The sequence below is a fragment of the Lissotriton vulgaris genome, chromosome 2_1, assembly GCF_964263255.1.
Source record: "Lissotriton vulgaris chromosome 2_1, aLisVul1.2, whole genome shotgun sequence".
Lineage (NCBI taxonomy): Eukaryota > Metazoa > Chordata > Amphibia > Caudata > Salamandridae > Lissotriton > Lissotriton vulgaris.
In genome coordinates, this window is record NC_141687.1 from 516,375,794 (window position 1) to 516,398,349 (window position 22,556).

The 22,556-nt window shown below is 46.9% G+C and overlaps 1 protein-coding gene across 1 annotated transcript in view; it reads left to right on the forward strand.

The window, feature by feature from the left end:
* VPS8 (VPS8 subunit of CORVET complex) overlaps positions 1-22,556 on the forward strand; it is a 1,704,823-nt gene that overhangs the window by 1,619,389 nt on the left and 62,878 nt on the right. Inside the window, exon 45 of the mRNA XM_086955430.1 lies at positions 16,351-16,431. Within this exon, the coding sequence (XP_086811556.1) occupies positions 16,351-16,431 (81 nt within the window). The remainder of the gene's footprint in view (positions 1-16,350; positions 16,432-22,556) is intronic.

A 22,556-nucleotide genomic window follows, 5' to 3' on the forward strand; every position in this document is an offset into this window, starting at 1 on the left:
TCTATATATATAATTGCCCACTTGGGCTATATCAAAGCGTCCTATTGTCATTTCTGCTACTCTTATGAATTTGGAATTTTGTGCAATATATTATAAATCGCTTACTGCCATGGTGAATGAAATGTAAATTGGGAGGTGTCTTCATTTTGGACATCTTTTTACATTTCTTTTAATAATTAGGCGGTGACTTTACGAACAATTGTATTTAATCTTTTGATCTCATTTAATTTTATGAGGTGCAATTAGTTTTTATCCTCGGAATTTTTTTGCACAGATTTTATTGAGTCGTGTTTAAAATATTTCTTTTGAAATTTACTGAAAATTACTGGCTTTTTATATGGAGGATATTTATTAACAATATTTATTGATAAATTGCTTCAATTGTATGTAATTGTCCGCGTTATTTTGCACAGTGACAATATGTATCTTACATCTATAAGAGAAAACAGAGTATGGCATAGAACGTAGTCTGTTGTCCATGGTTATACTTTGTGGAGTTGCACTGTCACTTTAAATGGTTGGCCTGTCCCATGTAGCGTGTTATGTGATCAAGGTCCAGGGAGGACCGAAACGCGTCATGGCTGCGGTGCTGGGCGAAAAAAATAAAAGAATATTCAGCACTGACTTGGGTTCGCTTTGTCTCTTTTGGAAGGAAATTCCATTGCAGTGGGACGAGTACAAGGAAAAAAAAAAAAAAAAAAAATATATATATATATATATATATATATATATATATATATATATATATATATATATATATATATATGTGTATATATATATATATGTATATATATATGTATATAAGTCTCTGTTTTGATTACTTTCTTGGATGGGCTTATGTATATAACAGCGAGACATTGACTTAGTCATTGCATATGCATTTGTTTGTCCTTTCGTCCTCTGTGTCTTCTACTTTATAGATAGTCCCAGAGTTGTTACCTCATCTCTATCAGTTGTATCTCCTGACAGGACTTGGTCTAGACCACTACTTGTTTGTTGTTATATGTGCAATATTTCTATTGAAGCATTGAGCAATGCTTTTTCGATCGGGAATGTGTTCTAAGATATCTTTTTCCTGTCCTGTGTTTCTCAGGCCAGGTTTGATCACATATTTGTTTTCTGAGGCAAAGAGCTATGGCTAAGTGGCACTGGCTGTTGAGTCCGGTCAGATCATGGATTCGGATCCCACCAAGGGAGCTACGTAGTATTTTTTGTTTCTGTGGATTGTTGTCTCCCAACACACTTTTGTTTCACTTACCGCTGTATCATTTTTCCCATGATTTTCAGTGTTTCCTGGTTCAGTTGTCTGTGGTCATTCGCATTGTTCTTATGGTGAAACGTATGCTTTTCCTCACCTATATTCCTACGACCACCTGGTCACTCTATCTTCTTCTAGACTGGCTAGTTCTGTTAAGGGACTTTTAGTATGATCAGTTTGTAGACCTTCCTCCGGGTAAGGTATTGTTAGGACATCTAATTCAAAAGTAAGGAATCAATGGATAGATGTCTTTATCAGATGAATAAGGTACTTACATTCAGTAACGCCTTTTCTGGCAGAGAAAGGATCTAGCTGCAGATTCCTTACCGACCCTCCCATCTTCTCCATTCTGCAAACTGTTTTTCTTGTTACCTTGACATTTTAAGACTGTCACTAGGATTTCCTAATTGCTTGATGCAAAGATGTCTATTTTTTTTACACACTTTTTCCATAGACCGTTTCAATAAGTGGCTCAATGTTTTTGGTGCGGAAAATAGTCACTTACGAAAATGACAGGGGAGGGCTTACATGGACTACTTCGATGTCACCTCCTGTGGACGATGTAGCTACAAAGTACCACAGCACCCTCTACAGACGCACAGAAGTGCAGCTGTAAAAAACAATTCCGGATCCAGTCTGGCACCTGGGGAGAATTCAAAGGTAAGGAATCTGCGACTAGATGTCCCTACCAGATAAGGCGTTACCGAAGGTAAGCAACTTATTACTCTGATCTCCAGCAAAATCCCAGCTCCACATCAGGGTGATATGCATCCCATCCATTAAAGGAAGATTAGTTCAGGAGTTCATGGACAACACCACCTCCATGTGGTATTGCAACAAACAGGGCGGAGTGTGGTCGTGGACTCTGTGCCAGGAGGCCTTGTGCCTCTGGACATGGCTGGGGTGACAGGACATCTTCCTGCTTGTGCAGCACCTGGCAGGATCTCTAAATGCCATGGCAGACAAACTCTGCCATTGATGCCTTGCGGATTACTAACAGTGTCTACTTCCGGAGTTGGCGCAAGGTGTTTTCTGGGAATGGGGAGAACCTTGGTTCTATTTGCCACTATTGAGAATGTGTAATGTCAGCACTTCTGCACAATGGAGTTTCCAAAGCGCTCTAACTCTGAAGCGTGTTCTGAGTAGACTGGAATGAGGGACTCCTGTATGCCTTTCATCTGATATTCTCCTGGCACGAGTTTTAAAAAAGATCAGGACTGCTTAGGCCCAAGTTATCTTAGTGGCTACGGACTTGGCAATGAGAGTTGGTTATCCTGAGGTTGAGCATCGGTCTTCTGATCAGGCTGCCTCTTTGGGAGGATCACCTGTTGCAGCAGTAGGGCAGGGTTGTGCACTTGAATCTGCACGCACTCCACCATCATGTGTAGAGAATGAGTAGTGACAGTTAAATTTCTTTGATCTTACTTTCACAATTTGAACATCATCTTGGCATCCAGGCATCCATCAACAAAGACAGTATCAGCCTGCTGTTGGGACTTAGTGCTCCTCCCATCATTTTGATCCACTTTTTGTCCTCTTGTTAGCAGTGTTATTGTTTTTGCTGTCATTAGCCCAGCAAGACCTTGCATTGGGCACTGTTGAAGGTTTTCTTTCGGCCATCTCTGTTTTGCGCTTGCTGGATCAGCGCTCACTGTTTAAGTCACCTGTTGTCACACATACTCTTAAGGGTCTTCAACATTTGTTCCCTCCTACCCCTTTTTTAAGCACCAATGGGACATTAATTTGGTCCTAACATTTCTTATGGCTCCCATTTGAGCCTCTACATATTTGTCTGCTAGAATTCCGGACTCTTAAGTCGGTCTTCTTAGTGGCCATTAGCTCGGCAAGGAGTGTCAGTAAGCTTCACGCTTTTTCAGTTAACCCTCTGTACACCAGCTTCTTCCCAGACAAACTTGTGCTTCAGACTCGTGCCTCCTTCCTACCGAAATTAGTGACCCTATTCCACGTTGGCCAAAAGATCACAATGGCAAATGTTTTTGCTCCACCTCATGCTTATAAGGATCCTTCTGGATCCAAAAACGGCGCTGTCCTTTTACATTGATCGTACCAATGACCTCCGGGAAAACAATCTACTCTTTATCAGATTTACAGGAGAACAAAAAAGTAAGAAAGTACAGCAGAGAGCCATATCTTGGTGCTTTTTACTTTGTATTAGAATCAGCTATTAAAATCACTAAGCACTAGCTGAGACGCAGTCTCCTGCAGACTTAAGGGCTCATTCCACAGGGGTCAAGGCCACTACTTCTGTGTTAGTACATGGGGTACCTTTCCTGGACACCTGCCAAGCTGATATATGGGCATCCCTTCAGACGTTCACGAAGCATTACACTTGCCCTTTGTGCTCCGTAGGGATGGGCATTGTGCCCATTCGGTCTTCCAGAACTTCCTGGTTTGAGCCTTTTGCAGACCCATCTCTGGATAGGCATTGCTTGGCTATCTATTCTGAGGTGAGGCATTCGTAGTTAGATGTCCCTATCAGAAAAAAACATTACTTACCTTTGATAACGCTGTTTCTAGAAGAGGTTTATCTCACTGCTGATTCCTCACCAACCCTCCCATTCTTTCTGTTCCATAAACTGGAGTCTTCACTTTAACATCCTTTTCGATTCTGCACACTGGCAAAACAATAATTCCGACATGGCTTTTCATTTTTGACACAGAAATAGCACAAAAGAAACTGATGTCGGCACACCAGGTGGCGCCTATATACGCATCGCTCATTTCACTTCTAACGTGGTCTACTCCGAGCCACCTACCAGAGCGCCGAGGTATTGCTCAAGATTTACCAGATCCAGTCTCACACCTGGCGAATATTCTAAGATGAAGAATCTGCAATTAGGTAGAGTCTTTACCAGAAAAAGAATTACTAGAGGTAAGTAACTTGTTCATCTGAAAGAAACAGTTTGTTATATATTCCTTACCTTGGAATATCCCCCAGGTGTCAGACTGGATCTGGAAAGTTTTTCATCAGCTGTACCCCTGCGTGCCGGTAGGCAGCGTCGGTCGACTCCGCGTCCGTCGTCGGCGTTGTGGTCGCCGTGATGATGCTGTGGAAGTTACTTAGACACCGCCCTCGCGTGCTGACGATAGTTCTTTCTTTTTCAGCGCCAGCAAGCGCAGATCCAGAGAGAGCAGTACCCCGAGTAATTTTTTGACTTTTTGCGACTATTTGTGGTCTTCTTTTTGAATCTTACATCGACTCCTGGTGCTTGAGGGATGTCCGATTTCAAGGTCTGCGGTTCCTGTTCTCGACTGATGTCGGTGACGGATCCGCACCACGAGCGCCTCTACTGCCTGGAGCGCGACAGCGAGCACGACCCCAAGTCGGGCTACGACTGCCGGATCATGGCCCCGAATTTTTTCCGGGAGCGGTCCCGAAAGTTTCTCGAGGCCTGGCAGTTGTCTCTGCTTCGCTCGAGGGCCCGGTCTCATGGGAGGTCACGGGCCCGATCGCAGAGCCATCATCACTCCTCGTCGAAGTCTTCACACTCGGGGCCAGGTAAGTCGAAGCATAAGAAGAAGTTGAAGAAGCATTGTCGCTCTTAGACTTCCTCTCGTCCGTCGGCGGATGCGACGAAGGGTGCAGGTGGTGCCACTACCCCGGCTCTGCGTGCGGAACCTTCATGGTTGACACTGGCCTTCCTTCCCGGGACCGGGAGCAACCCCTGCCCAGCTTCATAAATTTTATGAAGCGATGCATGCCACCTTTGGGCAGCCTGACTCTGCCGACGTGCCTTCAGGCCCTGCGGACTCGGCTGGGGGCCCTAGGCCTTAGACACCAACGGCTCCGGCCTCTGCTCCGCAGGGCATCCCTGGATCCGGATCTACGCCAGTCGTCCCCATAACACCTCCACTACGTCCGCAGCCGGCTGGACCTCCATCCGGCGTCAGACCCAGCTTCCACCCGATGTGGATATGTTAACTGACGCCGGATACAAGGCCGATGGGTACTATTTTGCCTGCATTCCACCCTGGCCATTTTCAGCCAGTTTGGAAGCCAGAGGAGGGTGAGGAAGAATGGGAGGGGTCTGAAGACCATCTCACTGCCCAGCTAGAATACAATGCAGACTGGAGAGAGGAACTGGGGAGGCCAGTGGTCTGGACACCTCACCAGACCTTGGCATGCTGTCTCCTCCTACCGTGGCTACGGAGGAGGGAGCATCTTATGCAGTGGGGTTGCGTAGGGTGGCTGAGGCCCTAAACCTCGAGCTACCTACTGTGGCAGTCAGGACCAACTTCCTGACAGAGGTGCTTCAGACCGCAGCAAGCTCTTCTGAGCCCCTACTGCCGGTTAATGATGCCCTCATGGACATCCTTTTGGGCACCTGGTACAAGCCCACCACATGGGCTCCTGTGGATAGGATGGTGCCCAACGCCACCGCCTGGCCCCGGGCGACTTCACTTTCCTCTCCCTACACCCCTTCCCAGAGAGATTGGTAGTCCAAGCCTCAGCATCCAAAAGCGCATACCCTACCGCACCACCGGACTGGGAATCCAAGAAGTTGGATCAGTTTGGGAAGAAGTTGTTTTCTTCCTCCAGCTTAGGGCTGTGGTCGGTGAACAACACATGCTTCTTGGGCAATTATTTACACTCCGTGTGGGATACGGTGGCGCAGGTGCTGCCTCAGTGTCCGGAGGAGGCCCGGGCCGTGCTCTCCTGTGATGTTGCTGAGGGGTTGAGACGCAGCAAATTTAGTCATCCACTGTGGACTAGACACCACTGGGTAGGACCCTTTCAACGTCCGTGGCGCTTCGCCGTCACACCTGGTTGAGGACGACTGGCTTTTCTGGGTATGTCCAGAACACCTTGATGGACATGCCCTTTGATGGCCGTCGCCTGTTCGGCGACAAAGCATACAATGCGCTAGAGTGCTTCAAGGACTCTCGGACTACGGCCAAGTCCTTGGGCCTCTCCACCTCGTTTCCTGCACTGTCTGCTTTTCGTCCCTTTTATGGCCACGGAAGGGATGCCCCAACATATTCCTTTCAGAGCCACAGGCAAGTGTAAGCTGTTTAATCTCAGCTCAGCCAGGGTTGTGGGAACCACTGATGTGGTTCTGGGGCCAGTGGATGGGCCAGTCCACCACCACCTCCATGCAGCAGTCTCAAACCCACCTACTCCAACCTTTCAGGCCCATCAAACGCCAGTGAACGGCAGAATTCACCATCACCTTCCCACTGGCGCACCATCATGTCGGACAGGTGGGTTTTGCAGATAGCCCAAAGGGGCTACTCCTTCCCCTTGGAGACTATCCCTCCAGCCATGCCACCCCAGTACCATTGCATGTTGGGGGATCATCTGGTCCTTCTCCAACAGAAAGTTATGGCTCTCTTGGGCAATAGAGCCATTGAGTGCGTTCCTGCCACAGAAGTAGGTTGTGGTTGCTAGTCCCACTATTTTCTGGTGCCCAAGAAGGACAAGGGCCTGCGTCCTATCTTGGATCTCAGGGACGTCAACTGCTTCCTCCGGAAGGAGAAGTTCAAAATGTTGAACCTGGCTCAGGTCTTGTCTGCCCTCGACCCTGGAGACTGGATGGTAGCGTTGGACTTGCAGGATGCTTATTTTCATATCCCTGTCCTGCCGGCCCACCGGTGTTACCAGCGGTTCACGGTAGGCCACTAGCATTTTCAGTTTACCGTGCTTCCCTTTGGCATTACCAGCCCCCCTCGGCTGTTCACGAAAGTGATGGCGGTGGTTGCAGCTCATCTGTGCAGATCAGGGTTTACAGTCTTCTCCTATCTCGATGACTGGTTGTTGACGGCGGGATCACCCCAGGCAGTCGTCGACCACCTCCAGACTACGGCCGACCTCCTGCATTCGCTGAGGTTCTCCATCAGCATGCCGAAGTCGCACCTGACCCACCCTCAAAAGCTCCTCTTCATCGGAGCGGTTCTGGACACAACGCAGATTGGGGTTTATCCTTCCGAGCAGTGAGTCCAGGATATTTAGGCTATGATTCTGATCTTTCAGCCTCTATCCCAGGTTTCGGTAAGCATGATCCTGAGGCTACCGGGCCTCATGGCTTCCTACATCCTGCTGGTGGACTATGCCAGGTGGCATATGCAGGCTCTGCAGTGGGACCTCAAGATCAAGTGGGCACAGCATTAGAGGAATCTTTCCGCTTGCATCCAGATCTCGGAGGGCACTGCACATGAATTGCAGTGGTAGCTAACAAACCAGGATTGGGTCAACAGCAGGTCCCTCTCCCTTCCCCAGTCAGAGTTCACAATGGTGACAGATGCATCACTTCTGGGATGGTGTGGCCACATGGGAGAGGGGGAGATCAGAGGCCTCTTGTCGCCGGCGGAGTCTGGGCTCCACATCAACCTTCTGGAGCTTAAGGCGATCCGTCTCGCACTGAAGGCATTCCGAGTAGTGCAGGTGTTCACAGATAACACCCCACCGCCATGTGGTACTGCAAAAAACAGGGTGGGGTGGGATCGTGGACCGATGTCAGAAGGCACTTCGTCTCTGGAAGTGGCTGGAACATCAGGACATGTCTCTGAACGCCAGGGCGGACGAGCACAGCCGCCGGTGCATGATGGATCACAAATAGCATCTTCTTCCGGAGGTGGTATGAGATATCTTTCAGCGGTGGGGAGAGCCTTGGTTAGATTGATTTTCCACCAAAGAGAACACGCAGTGTCAGCAGTTCTGCACGTTAGAATTTCCAAGGCGGCACTCGCTCGGCGATGCTTTTCGTCGCGAGCGGAGTTGCTGTCTTCTGTACGCCTTTCCGCCTATACCACTTCTACCCAGAGTGCTGAAGAAGATCAAGCACGACTGGGCCCTAGTCATTCTTGTGACTCCGGACTGGGTTCAAAGAGTATGGTATCCTGAGCCCTTACACATGGCCATCGATCTTCCAATCAGACTGCCCCTTTGGGAGGATCTTCTGTTGCAGCAGCAGGGGACGGTTCTCCACCCAAACCTGTCCAGCCTTCACCTCCTTGCGTGGAGATTGAGCGGTCACAGTTGACAGCTTTCGACCTTCCTCCCGAAGTCTGTAAAGTTATCTTGGCAGCCAGGCGTCCCTTCACCAAAATGGTATACGTCTGTAGATGGAACAAATTTGTGGCATGGTGCGCAACAAAGGCGGTGGATTCCCTCTCTGCAACCCTTTTAGAGGTTCTCCTCTTTATTCTTTCTTTGGCACAGCAGGCCTCTGCTCTGGGCACTCTAAAAGGCTATCTTTCATCCATTTCTGCCTTCCTTCCGCTTCCTGACCAGCCTTCTCTGTTCAAGTCCTGTTTTGTAAATCGCTTCTTTAAGGGCATTGCTCACTTGTTTCCTCCAATTCCTTTCGTAATGCCGCAGTGGGACTTAAACCAGGTTCTGACCTATCTAATGTGCGCTCCATTCGAGCCGCTACATAACTGTTCTCTCAGACTTATGACACATAAAAATGCCTTTCTGGTTGCCATCACCTTTTCTGGCTGTTCATCCGGACAAAGTTGTCTTTCGCGCGGATGTATGATGTTACCACGCGTACTTTTAGCACGCATACCATTACCACGGATTTTTTACAACGCAGGTCATTTTACAACGGATACCTTTACAACGCGATACACTACAACGCAGATACTATTACAACGCATACCATTACAACGTAAGTATAGGTAAGTATATAATATTATTATATAATGTAAATAATTATTTTTGTATTTTGTATTTGTATTATTTTGTATTATTTATTTTATTTAATTATTTATTATTTAATTATTAAATAATTGTATTAATAAAATTTATTTTAATTTTATTTCTAAATATATATTAAAAAATACCCCTGTACCCCAAAACCCTAACCCAGCCCTAAAACCTAAAAATACCCCTGTACCCCAAAACCCAAACCCAGCCCTAAAACCTAAAAATACCCCTGTACCCCAAAACTCAAACCCAGCCCTAAAACCTAAAAATACCCCTGTACCTCAAAACCCAAACCCAGCCCTAAAACCTAAAAATACCCCTGTACCCCAAAACCCAGCCCTAAAACCTAAAAATACCCCTGTACCTCAAAACCCAAACCCAGCCCTAAAACCTAAAATACCCCTGTACCCCAAAACCCAAACCCAGCCCTAAAACCTAAAAATACCCCTGTACCCCAAAACCCAAACCCAGCCCTAAAACCTAAAAATACCCCTGTACCCCAAAACCCAAACCCAGCCCTAAAACCTAAAAATACCCCTGTACCCCAAAACCCAAACCCAGCCCTAAAACCTAAAAATACCCCTGTACCCCAAAACCTAAACCCAGCCCAAAACCTAAAAATACCCCTGTACCCCAAAACCCAAACCCAGCCCTAAAACCTAAAAATACCCCTGTACCCCAAAACCCAAACCCAGCCCTAAAACCTAAAAATACCCCTGTACCCCATAACAAAATACTACTAATAAATGTTTTTAAAAAAAGAAAAACTTACCTATAATTATACTTACGTTGTAATGGTATGCGTTGTAATAGTATCTGCGTTGTAGTGTATTGCGTTGTAAAGGTATCCGTTGTAAAATGACCTGCATTGTAAAAAAATCCGTGGTAATGGTATGCGTTGTAAAAAATCCGTGGTAACAGTTACATACCCTTTCGCGCTAGGCCTTCTTTCCTTCCCAAAGTGGTTATTTCTTTCCAGATAGGACAGACCATCACTTTACCCACCTTCTTCCTGTCCCCGCATCCTTCTTTGGCCGTTCAGGTCTTTAGGACTTCCTGGTGTGAACTTGGTTCGCAGACCCACCTCCAGGGTTGGTATTGCTAGGGTATCTATTCTAAAGTGAGGAACCAATAACTAATTGGCTCTTTCAGATGATCAAGATACTTACCTTCGGTAACGATATATCTGCACACACATTAGTTATGGATTCCTCACAACTCGACCCATCCTCCCCGTTCTGTGAACTGACTTCTAGAGTAAGAGACTTCCCTTGGTCAGTGTCTTGAATGGCTCTGTGCTTCTGGCGTGGAGTGTCATATAAAGAACTAACATCAGAGCGCAGGGGCGGCATCTAAGTAGATACTGCTACTTCATTCCGGCGACCAGGACGCCAACGACGAACACAGAGTCGACTGACGCCACCTACCGACATGCAGGGTTACTGCTGAAGAAAAATTCTCCAGATCCATTTTGATGCCTGGGGGTAATTCTAAGGTGAGGAATCCATCATTAATCTATGTCTCTTACAGATATATCATTACCGAAGGTAAGTAACTTGTTAATTAAAACAATTGTTATGAAATCAGATTTAGTATTTATTTTTAATTTGATATATATAATACATCATTTGTTATATGGGTTTCCCTCAGCCGATGTGTCAGAGGTCAATAAAACGACAGACAATATATTTGCCCGGGACCCTCTTTTTCTGGCTATACTTTGTAGAAAAGTGTACCTAGTAAAGGAAAGAAGGGAGAAAAAGTAGGAACAGGTAAATGAGAAGGATAGGACAGACATCTAAATATACCATTTTGATTTGGTAGAACGAAAGACTAGTCCAAGTAAGTCTCTTGCACCTTTAGCCGCTGTGTTGCCCAGCAAGGCGTGATTTGGACGTTTTTTTCATGGTGGCTCGTACGGTACAAAGGCTTTGTCCAGAGCTTCCCATAGCCCCCTGGATGATGTTTTCCAGGGTGAATATTGTAACACCAGATTGTCTGCTCCTCTGAGGTGGATATTTATCCACCTCAGAGGAGCAGACAATCTGGTCTATCAGATTCCAGGCTCTTCCAGCTAGCCTTCATAGCTAAATAAGGTACACGCTGGGTTCCCCAGATAGCGGAGTACACGCCCATGTGGTTACAGGTGGAAAAAGTCATCCTGAACAACCTGAATCCACTAGCCCTACTAACAAATGCACACCCACACGCGGCCAACACAATCCTGAAAAACACTAAGATTTAGTATTTTTATTAGTCAATTATATGGGCAAACAAAATTATTGGTGGTCCTGCTTTAGAGGGTTTGATCACTGGTTGAGTGTTCCCTTGCACTAATTCTTTTGAATTGGAATGTTGCACAGCTCAAATCTCCATCTGTTAAAGGCTTATAGCAGCAGATTCCTTACCTTAGAATAATCCCCTTGCTGGATCCAGAGACTTTTCGTGAGCAATGCCCCTGCACTCAGGAAGGTGGTGTCATTCTGCTCCGCATGTCGTTATCCGCTCCGGAAATGATGTGCATTGTGCCTGTATAGGCTCCACACCAGTCTCTTCCCCCATTGCACTAACGTCAGTTGTTTTCTTTCTGCACCAGTCAGCGCTAATCTGAAGAAGAGCTACCTTTAGTCTTTTTTGACTGACCATTTGTCCAGATTTTTTCAAGACTTCTCTCCGGGTACTTCGAGGATGTCAGCTAGGAAAGCTGGTTTCAAGCCGTGTGGTGCCTGTCCCCAACAAATATCAGTGATGGACCTACATTCTGTCTGATGCTTGGAGCGTGACCACGGCAACAAGACCTGCGTCAATTACCATGCCATGCACCCCAAGGACTTGAGGGAGCAGACCCTTAAGCTCCTCGATATGCAACACTGCGACGTTCACAATCCTGTTTAAGAGGAAGGTTCTGAGATCGGTCGCGAAGCCCCTCCAAGCACTTGTCATTGCATTCAAGGTCGTCAGGTAAGTCCCACAGGCACAAGAAGAGCAAGAAATCAAAGATATCTTCGACTTTGCCATATTCATCAAACTCCTCTGACAAGATGAGGGAGAGTCTGCAGTCGAGGCCTAGCTCTGTGTTGGAGCCGGGGCCATCTTCATGCCTCCCAGAGTGACAGGGGGCAGACTCCCCATGGTACAGTCAGGGCCTTATTCCTACTACAAGCCTGTATTGAGAGAGGAATAGGGGCAGTCTGCAGACCCTTTTGGATACAAGTTAAAATATTCTGATTATAACTGGTACGAGGATCTGGTGGATGCCAGTGGACTGGACGCCTTCCCAGACACTGACTTGATGTCTCCCCTACAGAGGAGAGTGCCTCATTCACAACGGGGGTGTGGAGGGTGGCCTAGGACTATTACCTGCTACCATTGCCCTGCCCTACGAGACTCCAGTTTCTTCACCCCAGCCTGGAGAGTTTGGTTAACCCTGGTACATTCTCTATAACTCCACCGGACAGGGAATCCAAAAGGTTGGACACCTTCCAACAGAGGATGTTCCCCTCTGCCAGTTTGGCACTGCTGTCGGTGAACAATGCATGCCTCTTGGGCTGATACTCCCATACCATCTGGGACTGGGTTGAGCAAGTGCTGCGCAAGATCTCGGAGGAGGCCCGAACCATTCTCTCTCAAGCCATTGGTGTTGGGAGGGATGCAGCCAAGTCCACCATAGGATGTTGACTGGATACGACCAACTTGCTTGGCAGAACAATTTTATCGTTGGTGGACCTTTTGCACTATGCTTGGCTGAGAGCCACTGGGTTTTCAGAGGCTATCCAAGCCTCGCTCATTGACATGTCTTTCGATGGCTCTTGGTTGTTTGGTGAGAAGGCGGAGTCTGCTCTCGAGTGCTTCAAGGACAGCAGAGCTCCAGCCAGGTCTTTGAGCCTTTCCATTGCACCCTGCCAACCTCAGTCTCCCCGCCTCCTTTTTGTGGCAACAGGAGTGGCTTCCAACCACGTCTTTGCCTGCCCAGCAACAGATCACGTGGGACAGGTAGCCAGAGGTTGACCAAGTCTTCCCACCCCCTCCTCCAGCAGTCTCCATACCCCTTTAGTAGGCCCTCCTACCATCAAGGACATCTAGTAGGAGGCACGATACGCCATCACTACACCACTGGAGGTGAATAACATCCAACCATTGGGTTTGCAGCTTGTCCAAAAGGGCTTCTTCCTACCATTTGTGACCTCCCCACACCCATGCCACCTACTTGCGACAAGCTGACGGAGGAGCACCTCTCTTTGCTTCTTCAGTAGGCATTAGCTTTCTTGGCCAAGGGGACTATAGAGAAGATGCCGACATCAGAAGTAGGTTGTGGGGGCTATTCTAGCTACTTTCTGATGCCCAAGAACGACAGAGACCTTCGTACTGTTTTAGACCTACTCCTTCTCAATCTCTTCCTGTGAAAGGAGAAGTCCAAAGTTCTTGCACAAGTCCTGCCTGCCCTGTATCTAAGAGTCTGGATGGTATCACTGGACTTGCAGGATTCTTATTTTCACATCCCCGTCTTGCCTGTCCACAGGCGTTACCTGCCGTTCATGGTAGGTCAAGAGCACTTTTAGTTTGCTGTGCTCCCCTTTGGTCTTCCCCGTCCCCCTCGGGTGTTCATGAAAATGATTGCAGTGGTCGCAAGCTGACTGCAAAGGTAGGCATTCCAGTCTTTCCCTACCTAGACATTGGATTGATTAAGGCAGGCTCGCCCCAGGCTATCTGCCACCTTCAGAGTATGGCAAACCGTCTTCACTTGCTGGGGTTTGCTATCAACTTACTGAGTTTCTTTGAGATGCTCCCTTTTATCAAAGCTGTTCCGGGCACAGTGCAGTTTTGTTCTTATTCTCCTGAGCAGCAAGACCAGGATATTCAGGTTATGATACCAATGTTTAAGCTTCTCTCCTGGAATTCAGTGAATTTGACTCTGAGACTGTTGGGCCTCATGGCCATTGTGTCCTTTTTGTGATATATGCCTCTTGGCATATGAGGGCTCCAAAGTGGGACCTGAAGATCCTGTGGGCACAGCATCAAAGGTATCTCTCCAACATGGTTCAGATCTCGGAGGGAACTGCAAAAGACCTTCATTGTTGGCTGATGAACCATAATTGGGTAAGTGGCAGATCCTCTCACTTTCCCGACCCAGAGTTGACTGTGGTGACAAATGCATCACTTCTGGGCTGGGTCAGCTATCGGGGAAAGGTGGAGATCAGAGGACTTTTGTCTCCAGCGGAATCCAGACTCCAAATTAACCTGTTGGAGCTCGCGAGATCCAGAGAAAGGCTGGTTCGGGTGTTTACAGACAACACCACTGCTGTGTGGTATTGCAACAAACAGGGCGGGGTGGCAAGAGGCTCTGAGCCTTTGGACATGACTGGAATGTCAGTGCATATCCCTGGTGGTTTAACAAGTGGCGAGTTCTCTGAATGCCAGGGCGGAAAAACTCAGCTGTTGATTTGTAGCAAATCATGAATGGCTTCTCCATCTGGAGTTGGCGCAAGGTCTCTTCCAAGAGTGGGTAGAACCTTGGTTGGATCTGTTTGCCTCAATCAAGAACATGCAATGTCAGCAATTTTGCACATTTGCATTTGAATTTCTAAGGCAGCTCACACTTGGAGATGCTTTTCCTCTCGACTGGCACTCAGGCCTTCTGTACACCTTTCATACAAAAACCACTCCTGCCCAGAGTTCTCAAGAACATCAGAAACGACCTGGCTCGAGTCATACTCGTGGCCCCGGATTGGGCACAGGAAGTTTGGTATGTCAAGCCTTTGAGCATGATCACGGGTCCTCCGAACAGGCACCTGCCTCATCATGAGGATCTTCTGTTGCCTAATAGGGCAGGTTTCTCCAACCAAACATGAAAGTGCTTCGCTTTCATGCATGAAGATTAAGTGGTGACAGTTAACACCTTTTGACCTTCCAGCCGAAGTCTGTAATGTTATTCTGAGAGCCAAGCGTCTCTCCACCAAAACCATATAAGCTTGCTGTTGGAGCAAGTTCATAGCATGGTGCACCAGCAGACAAGTAAACCCTCTTTCTGCACCCCTTTCCCAGGTTCTTTTGTTTATCTGTACATTGGCCCAGCAGCCCTCTACTTTGGGCACCTTGAAAGGCTAGCTTTCTGCCATCTCGGCATTCCTGCAGTTGCCAGATCGTACATAGATTTTGAAAGGCCTTCATCATGTTCTCACCTGCACTCTTCAATATGTCACAGTGGAACCTTAATTTACTCCTCACATTTCTGATGTGCGCTCCTTTCGAGCCACTACATAACTGTCCTATCAGGCTTCTTCTTGTAAAGACATCCTTTTTAACGGCTATAACATCTGCCTAGAGGGTCAGCAAGTTTCAGGCATTGTCATCCCAGACTCTGTACCTTTACATCTACCCAGACAAGCTGGTTCTTCAGTCTAGGGCAATCCTTCCTACCGGAGGCGATAACTTACTTTCATTTAGGCCAATCCATCACCTACATTTTACGCTTTACCTTACATCTCTTAAGAAGAGTAGCGCGACTTCATTGCTGGATCCTAAAAAGAGCACTATTGGTCTACCTTGACCGCACAAAAGAGTTCAGCGTGGACGATCAACTCTTTGTGGGGTATGTTGAAGCGAACAAAGGAAAGGCATGGCAGAAATGGACCATCTCACGATGGATAGTGCTCTGCATCCAAATCTGCTGTGCATTGGCCAAAGAACAACCTCCTGAAGGTTTGCAAGCTCATTCCACCAGAGTCAAGGCAGCAACTCCTACATTGGCTTATGGAGTACCTATCCAGTTTATCGGTCAGGCAGCAGCGTGGGCTTCCCTGCACATTTGTACGAAGCACTGGTGCCTGAACAGCCAGGTCCGGCCAGAAGGTTCTACAGGACTTTCGAGTCTAATCAGTGTCACAGCCCGCCTCTTGGGAAGTATTGCTTAGGTTTCTTTTCTGAGGTAAGAAATCTAAAGCCTCTATCAGATACTTACATTCTGTAACGCCTTATTTGGTAGATACTCTTATTTAGCCATTGATATCTTAGGACCCACACATCCTCAAAGTGAAGGACTGTTTCCCTCTCAAGGGCCTTAGTTTCACGCACCAGTAGTCAATGTTCTTCTTGGAAAGTTGTGAAAATAAACTTGCGTCAGCGCTCTGAGATAGTGCCTATATATATCACCCAGGCATGTCTCACCCGGTGCCGATGACACCGGGCGAAGCCTAATGATGCCACCTACCGGCGCATAGGGGTACTGCTCATGAAAAATGTCCAGATCCAGTTTGATGCCTGGGAATTATTCTGTGGTAAGGAATCTGCTGCTAGATATAGTCCCTACCAGACGAGGCATTCCCAAAGGTAAGTCACTTGTTCATTAATGTACAATAATTTTGAAATTGTTTTACTGAATAATTTTTCACATATCTGTTTGAATAATGACAACATTTCTTTTCAGCCCAATTCTGAGCCAATACTGGATGCCCAGCAAGCCCAGGCCTTCGATCAACTGTGCCGTTTGTACAAAGGAACATCCAGGGTAAAGTAAACTGGATTAACTTTTTTTCATAAGCATAAACAACGGCCAATGTTAACAAAGGTAGTTCTACTGAGCAGCCTCTGTTCTGTCCGACCTTTGCAATAAAACAAATACATGCATTACTGATATGTTAACAAAACAGGTAGACCAGTACTAAATTTGAGCAGATGGCTTGCGGTGCTCGGGACAGTCAACAGCAGCGCTTATACCAGGAACTCGACCCAAAGGTATTGAGCGTTTTTCATGAGCACCAGTTAAGTACACATTCATTTTTGTAGCTGAAGGGAGATTAAGTGATTTGCCCAGGATTACAGTATGTTGATCCTACACCGAGATGTGAACCTAGTTTCCCAACTTCCTCTCCCTACTTGTAGGGTTTTGTGGTTAGTAGTTAGTTCTGTTATAGGCGGCACTAATAGGAGCAATGGTCTGGTGCAAGCTACCTCCTGACGAGAGCCCCAGCACGTTTCGCAAACAAATCACTGAGGGAGACTATCCATAACTCCATAAAGTTGTTCATTCAGTGAATGCCTAAATTAAGGTTGTAAATTAGTGTTGGTTCAGATCGAAATGTGTTCACCTTTTCAGAGTTTTAAATTTAGCAATAGATTTGGAAAATGAACATTACCAATTTTTATGCTTGCAATTGATAAAAACAATTTACAGTACAGATTGCATATACTGTATTTGACTGTTCCACCCATTTGATGTCCTCTGTGGTCACTCTGTTTGATAAGTAGCATCTTACTTTCTTGCACTATCCCAAAAGCGGACAACGCTGTGCATGCCAGGCATTGCAAGTAACTTTCTGCAATGTCTGCAGATATGACACAGCCATTAGCACTTGTGTACTCCTGCAGCTTGAAGGCATTCAGGTTTGTTGGAGGACATGTAAAATGCTTTGCTAATAGGATGCAGCAAGCTTTATATGTACAGTTATGATCCCCTAAAATAAAATAAATGTTTGTAATATGCAACAAAATTCAGCTCTAGCACTGCTCTTAACTGCCAATACCTCCTGCTGTGCTTTATGGAATGTTCACGCAGTGCAATCAGGTTACACACAGCTTACATCATTCATAGCATAGGCATCTATGACTTTATGGTATGCCATTTTGGATAATTCTGTCCTTGATGTGAAGGTGGTAATTATTTGCTGCATATATGCTCATGGCATGTTGGTACCCACTTTTACGTGGTCATTTTTAGCATGATTGCGCACACCAAGAGCACAGTGCTGGTCCTGGAATACTGTAAACAGCTGTTGCAAAGCAGTACCAACTGCGGCTAGCACTGGCTCTGACATCGTGGTGGCAGTTCATGGCATAATGTAGGCACCTGAAATGTGTTTTATCAGTTATATGCAAAACGTTGTGGGCAGTACTTTATTACAATATTTATCTGATAGAGACTACTAACGGCAGATTCCTTAATGAAGAATTATCCCCAGGCGTGAGACTACATCTGGAATTTTTTTTGCCACAGCGTCCCTGCGCGCCGGGGAGACGGCATCACGCGACTCCTCCCTGGTGTTGTCCGCATTCGTGACGTCAGCAAGTCCCAGCTCGGCGCGCCTATTTCAGTTTTTTCCTTTTCCGCGTGCAACGCGGATCAGGATTGTGCTCCTGGTCTGTTTCGGGCCTTTCGCTTGTTGCTTGTGTGTGGGAACAGTGTGCGAATGCCTTCGGGCTTTAAGACGTGCTCATCTTCTGTGCGCCAGATGTCGGCGACGGATCCTCACCCCATCTGCATGTGGTGTTTGGGAGAACACCACAACTTCACTGATTGTGAGGCGTGCCAGCAGTTCAAACCGAAGTCCCGGCGGGAGCGCCGGATGAAACTTCTTTCAGCCTGTATGTCCAGGTCAGCATCGTCACCACACCTGGCCCCTGCGGAGGGTTTCAGGAATCGTCACCTCTGTCTTTGACATCGTCCTTCTCCCAGGCCGAAAGAGCGTTGCTCACCTGTTGGTGAGTGTCTCAGTTTGTCCCGAGGGCTGGTTCCCGGCCTGTTAGGGGCGGGGCTCTTGTCGGGTGGTGCGGCCCAGCGTGTCGTACCCCATCAACCATTTCCTGGTGTGGGTCGTCTAGAGCCCAGATGGAGACATATGCGGCGGCCTTGCAGGTCTCGCTAGCTTCTCCTCCTCCTTCCCCTCCTGGGACATCTGCGGATCCCTTGTCGTGTGCCGGACCCTCCGCGGCATCGCCAGTGGCCCCGGCGTCGACTGGCTTGGATCCAGGCCCTACGGAGGCGGGTGTTGCCTCTGTTCGCGCTGTTTCCACGGCTGTGGGAATTTTGCGTGTGGGTGATCCAGCTGCCCATTTCCCTGCGGAACATCTTCTGGAGGTCCTCCATCAGAGTTCTGGTGGTAGGGAGCTGCTTCTTCCCTTCGAGGGTTCACTCCATTCTTCTCTTCTGGGGGCTTGGGGCCACACCGCCACGGGGGACCCGGTGCCCCAACACCTTCTACACCGCCACCATCCGGCGCCACATGATCCTGTTTGCCTTTCCCTCCACCCTTCTACCAGGGGCCCTCTTTTGCAGAATGCCTTCCCCTCTCTGGCACCGCTTTTGTCTCCCCGTCGTGGGAGGCCAGCTGGCTTGACTCCTGGGGGCGTAATGTGTTAGCCTCCACCAGTGCGGTTCTACAGGCTCTTAATACTCTGTGTGTTTTGGCTAGGGCCACTTCTTGCTTTTAGGACTCGGCGGAGTCCCTTATGTCTGCCGCTTCTCTAGAGGGTGCTTGTGTTGATCTGCGGCACCATGTGTTGGATGGCCGGGAGCTGGCGGCATTTATTCTTCGCTCTGCTCTGGACATCTCGGAGATGCTTGGTCGTGCCATGGCTTATTCGGTCGCACTCCGTCAACATGCCTGGTTTCAAGCCGATGTGCTCCCAGAGAACGTTCAAGAACGGCTGGTGGACCTTCCTTTCGATGGCACTCTTTTGTTCCATGCCCCTGCGGACTCGATCATTCAGAGGTACTTAGCGGGGCTTCAGCCTCCACCTCCTCCTCCTTCTCCGCCACCTTCTCCCCCTCAGTGACCTGGGAGTTGATCTGGTTTTCGGGAGGTGTTCTACCGTTGGGGCGGGTCACCCCAGTTTTGTGATCGGTGGGATTACTATGCATTCGAGTCCTTCTTTTTCGGACTATGGTGCTTTTGGCTGCTGGCCGGCCCTTTTTTGTTTGTGTTTTTTGGCTTTTGCTAAGCCGTGTTGACCCTGAGACTAGGCCTTCCGTTATTCTTATTTGCTGATTGGCAAGCCGTCTGCGGGTTCTCCGCAGGTATTTCTGTTGTCCTCTGCTGCAGAATGTTTTTTCCTAAGAGGGTTCCCATGTCTTGGGACGTGACATGCCCTATGTGGGGTAATGGTAGCTATTATATAGCTCTGTCATGTGCTGGGGAGATGTGGTCGCCTGTCGGGCCTCTGCTCTCCGTGGCGTTACGGTATGTTGCAGGTGCGATCCTCTTGCCGATAGTTTTGGATTGGCTTGAGTTGCGCCCATTGCTGTCTTTCTCCAGGGTCGCTGCGTTGTTGGCCTGGTCTGGCCTGCTGTCTGCGGCCTTGCGTCATGGCTCTGCCTAGTTCCACTTCTTTTTGGGCCGTGTGTGGACTTCTCCTTTGGGGATGTGTCTGGGCCTTTCTTGGCCTTCCTGGTCTCAGTCTTCAGCTGGCGTCTGGCTTGCCCTGAGTGCACCGTTCTGTGGTGTTATCTGCATCTGGCTGTGCGTGCCGGTGCCGACCTACTGTTTTTATGCACCATTGCGAGACAGTCCTCCTTGCCTGGTCCACTTCTTCCAGTGGGCCCTGCCTTCAGTTCTGCCTCTCCTCCCTGGGGTTGAGCTGGTTCTTGAGTACCTTGTCCCTCTTTGGGCGCAGTCTGTCCCTGCAGGATGTTGGGCGGTTCTCCCTGGGTGTCCTTGGGCTACCCTTTCTGCTTCTGCATGCCTTATTGTTGAAGGCTTGAAAAAAGAGAATGAGCCTGTGCCTAACGTTCTTTGTTAGCTAGATACTTTCGCTAAATAGTCAAACACATTGATTTCAGTTTGAACTGGTATTTTAGTTTAACCTTTTTATTTTCACTAAGTTTTTGTTCTTTGTTGCTTTTTTTTAGTATGAAAAGGACAAACGTTGGATCATATCAAAACTCTATACAACCTTGTTCACGAAACATTATTAATAAAAATAAATAAATAAAGCATAAATGTGCCGTACAGCATATATCACAGTCCTATTTTACATTGATATAATGTGGGATTTACGAAAAAAACATCCAATACATATATCACAATTGATAATGCACTCTTAATTAAGATCCTTAACACTCTTTTAGTGTCTATATTCGGTATCCAATATGATACAGGGAAAGTTGTGTTTTTTGTGAAAAATTGAGATATTCTCTCTAATCACAGATTTAAATTGTTCAGCAATCCTCCGTATTTTTATCTGTAAAAATACAGAGGATTGCTGAACAATTCCTTGCTCTCACTCGCTTGTTTGTTCATCTATACATCTTCCATCCATTGATCCATCCTTTCAATAACTCATCCACCCCTTCATTCACTCACGCATCCATCAACTCAATCATCCATTCATTCAGGCAACAATGAACTCACTCTAGCACTCATCCATACAATCACACAGACTTGTCAGACTAGCTAATTATTGAAGAAAAATTCACTTACAAAAATCCAAACCTATTGTGTTTGCCAGTTCCTGTTTGAAATTTGTGAGTAATTCTAGATTTATTATGTTTGTATGCACACATTCTTCTGAAAAAATGAATTTATGAAAGTAGTGGTAAGTAGAGCTGATATAAACAAGATGTTTTAAACTTTATTTCCATAGAGACAGGTTCACCAAGTCGTAGGAAGATGTGTAGAAACTGATCAGTGTGTGCTGTTGTTGCAGGGATTCCGCACATACACAGAACTGTGAGCAGGAAAGCAGGACCTCGGTGTGTAGTGGTGTACCAGAAAGCCCACCTCGGTGCCCAGAACCCCAATAGCTATAGTGTCTCATTCGGTCTCCGTACTACAGCGAATCTACCAATGATTAGACATCCTAGAACATGTCACTGAGTCCCTCGCAGGAATCGCTGGAAGAAGTACACTCTCTTGTTCTCATACTTGTCCACAACGTGAGTAAACAGAGACACGGTATAGTTTAAAATGTTTATTTTAACTAACGTGCTCTATAATGCAGTACACGAGCCAATGCTAGCATTAAAATGCATAAGAACAATATAATCAGCATGGTTACAATTCCATAAAGCACAAAAGGGGAAACTATATTAAAATGAAAGTGGAAACAGGGCTACAGCGCCTTACCACCCTCCCTGTGCTTTAAGCTAGTTTATTATAAGTATAGAAGAACTCTAGGCTTTGTCAGGGGGATCTGATACTTCCAAGTTTAGATGCAAGAAATTACATCTCAGGACAAGCACAGCTCTTCTTCGTTGGAATGAATCTCTCCAGTTTTTTTTATCATGCATGCAATGCCATATTAAAAGCACCCGACTTTGAGTAGTGCAGCTGTGTTCTATGTTGTGTCTATAGCCGCTGGACTGACCAAAGTGAATCAACAGCATACATTGTTTTTCGACCTGGAACACGCTGTGCAGACTAGGAGCACAGTGTACATCTAAATGTGTGAAAGGCAGACCGATCTTATGCGAAAATGTACCATCCATCTATCCATGAGAATAAAGCCATATAGTAATGCGTGCAAAAGCGGCAAAATGGCTGCCAAGCATATACAAACTAATGCTAACTTAGCAATGTCTACAGTTAATCCCATGACCTATCTACACCCTCCTCTTGGTCAATCCATTGGACACAACTATATGGAAAACACATAGTTCAAGAAGTCTGAGCAAGAAGTTAGAGCATCGATCATTAAGTGATTTGAGATTCCGGCAGAGAAAATTTATTTGGAATTCAGCATATCCATTTTGGGAAGGAAAAAAAATGTTGTCTTTTAACATGGTCGACATATCCAAAATGTCAATAAAAGAGGAAAGAGAGAAAAGAAAGAAAAAGCATCCTGCAGATGATCAGTGCCAGACAGGTTAATTAATCAAAGTGTATGAGCAGTAAGTTGCAACTGCTTCCAAGAGGAAAT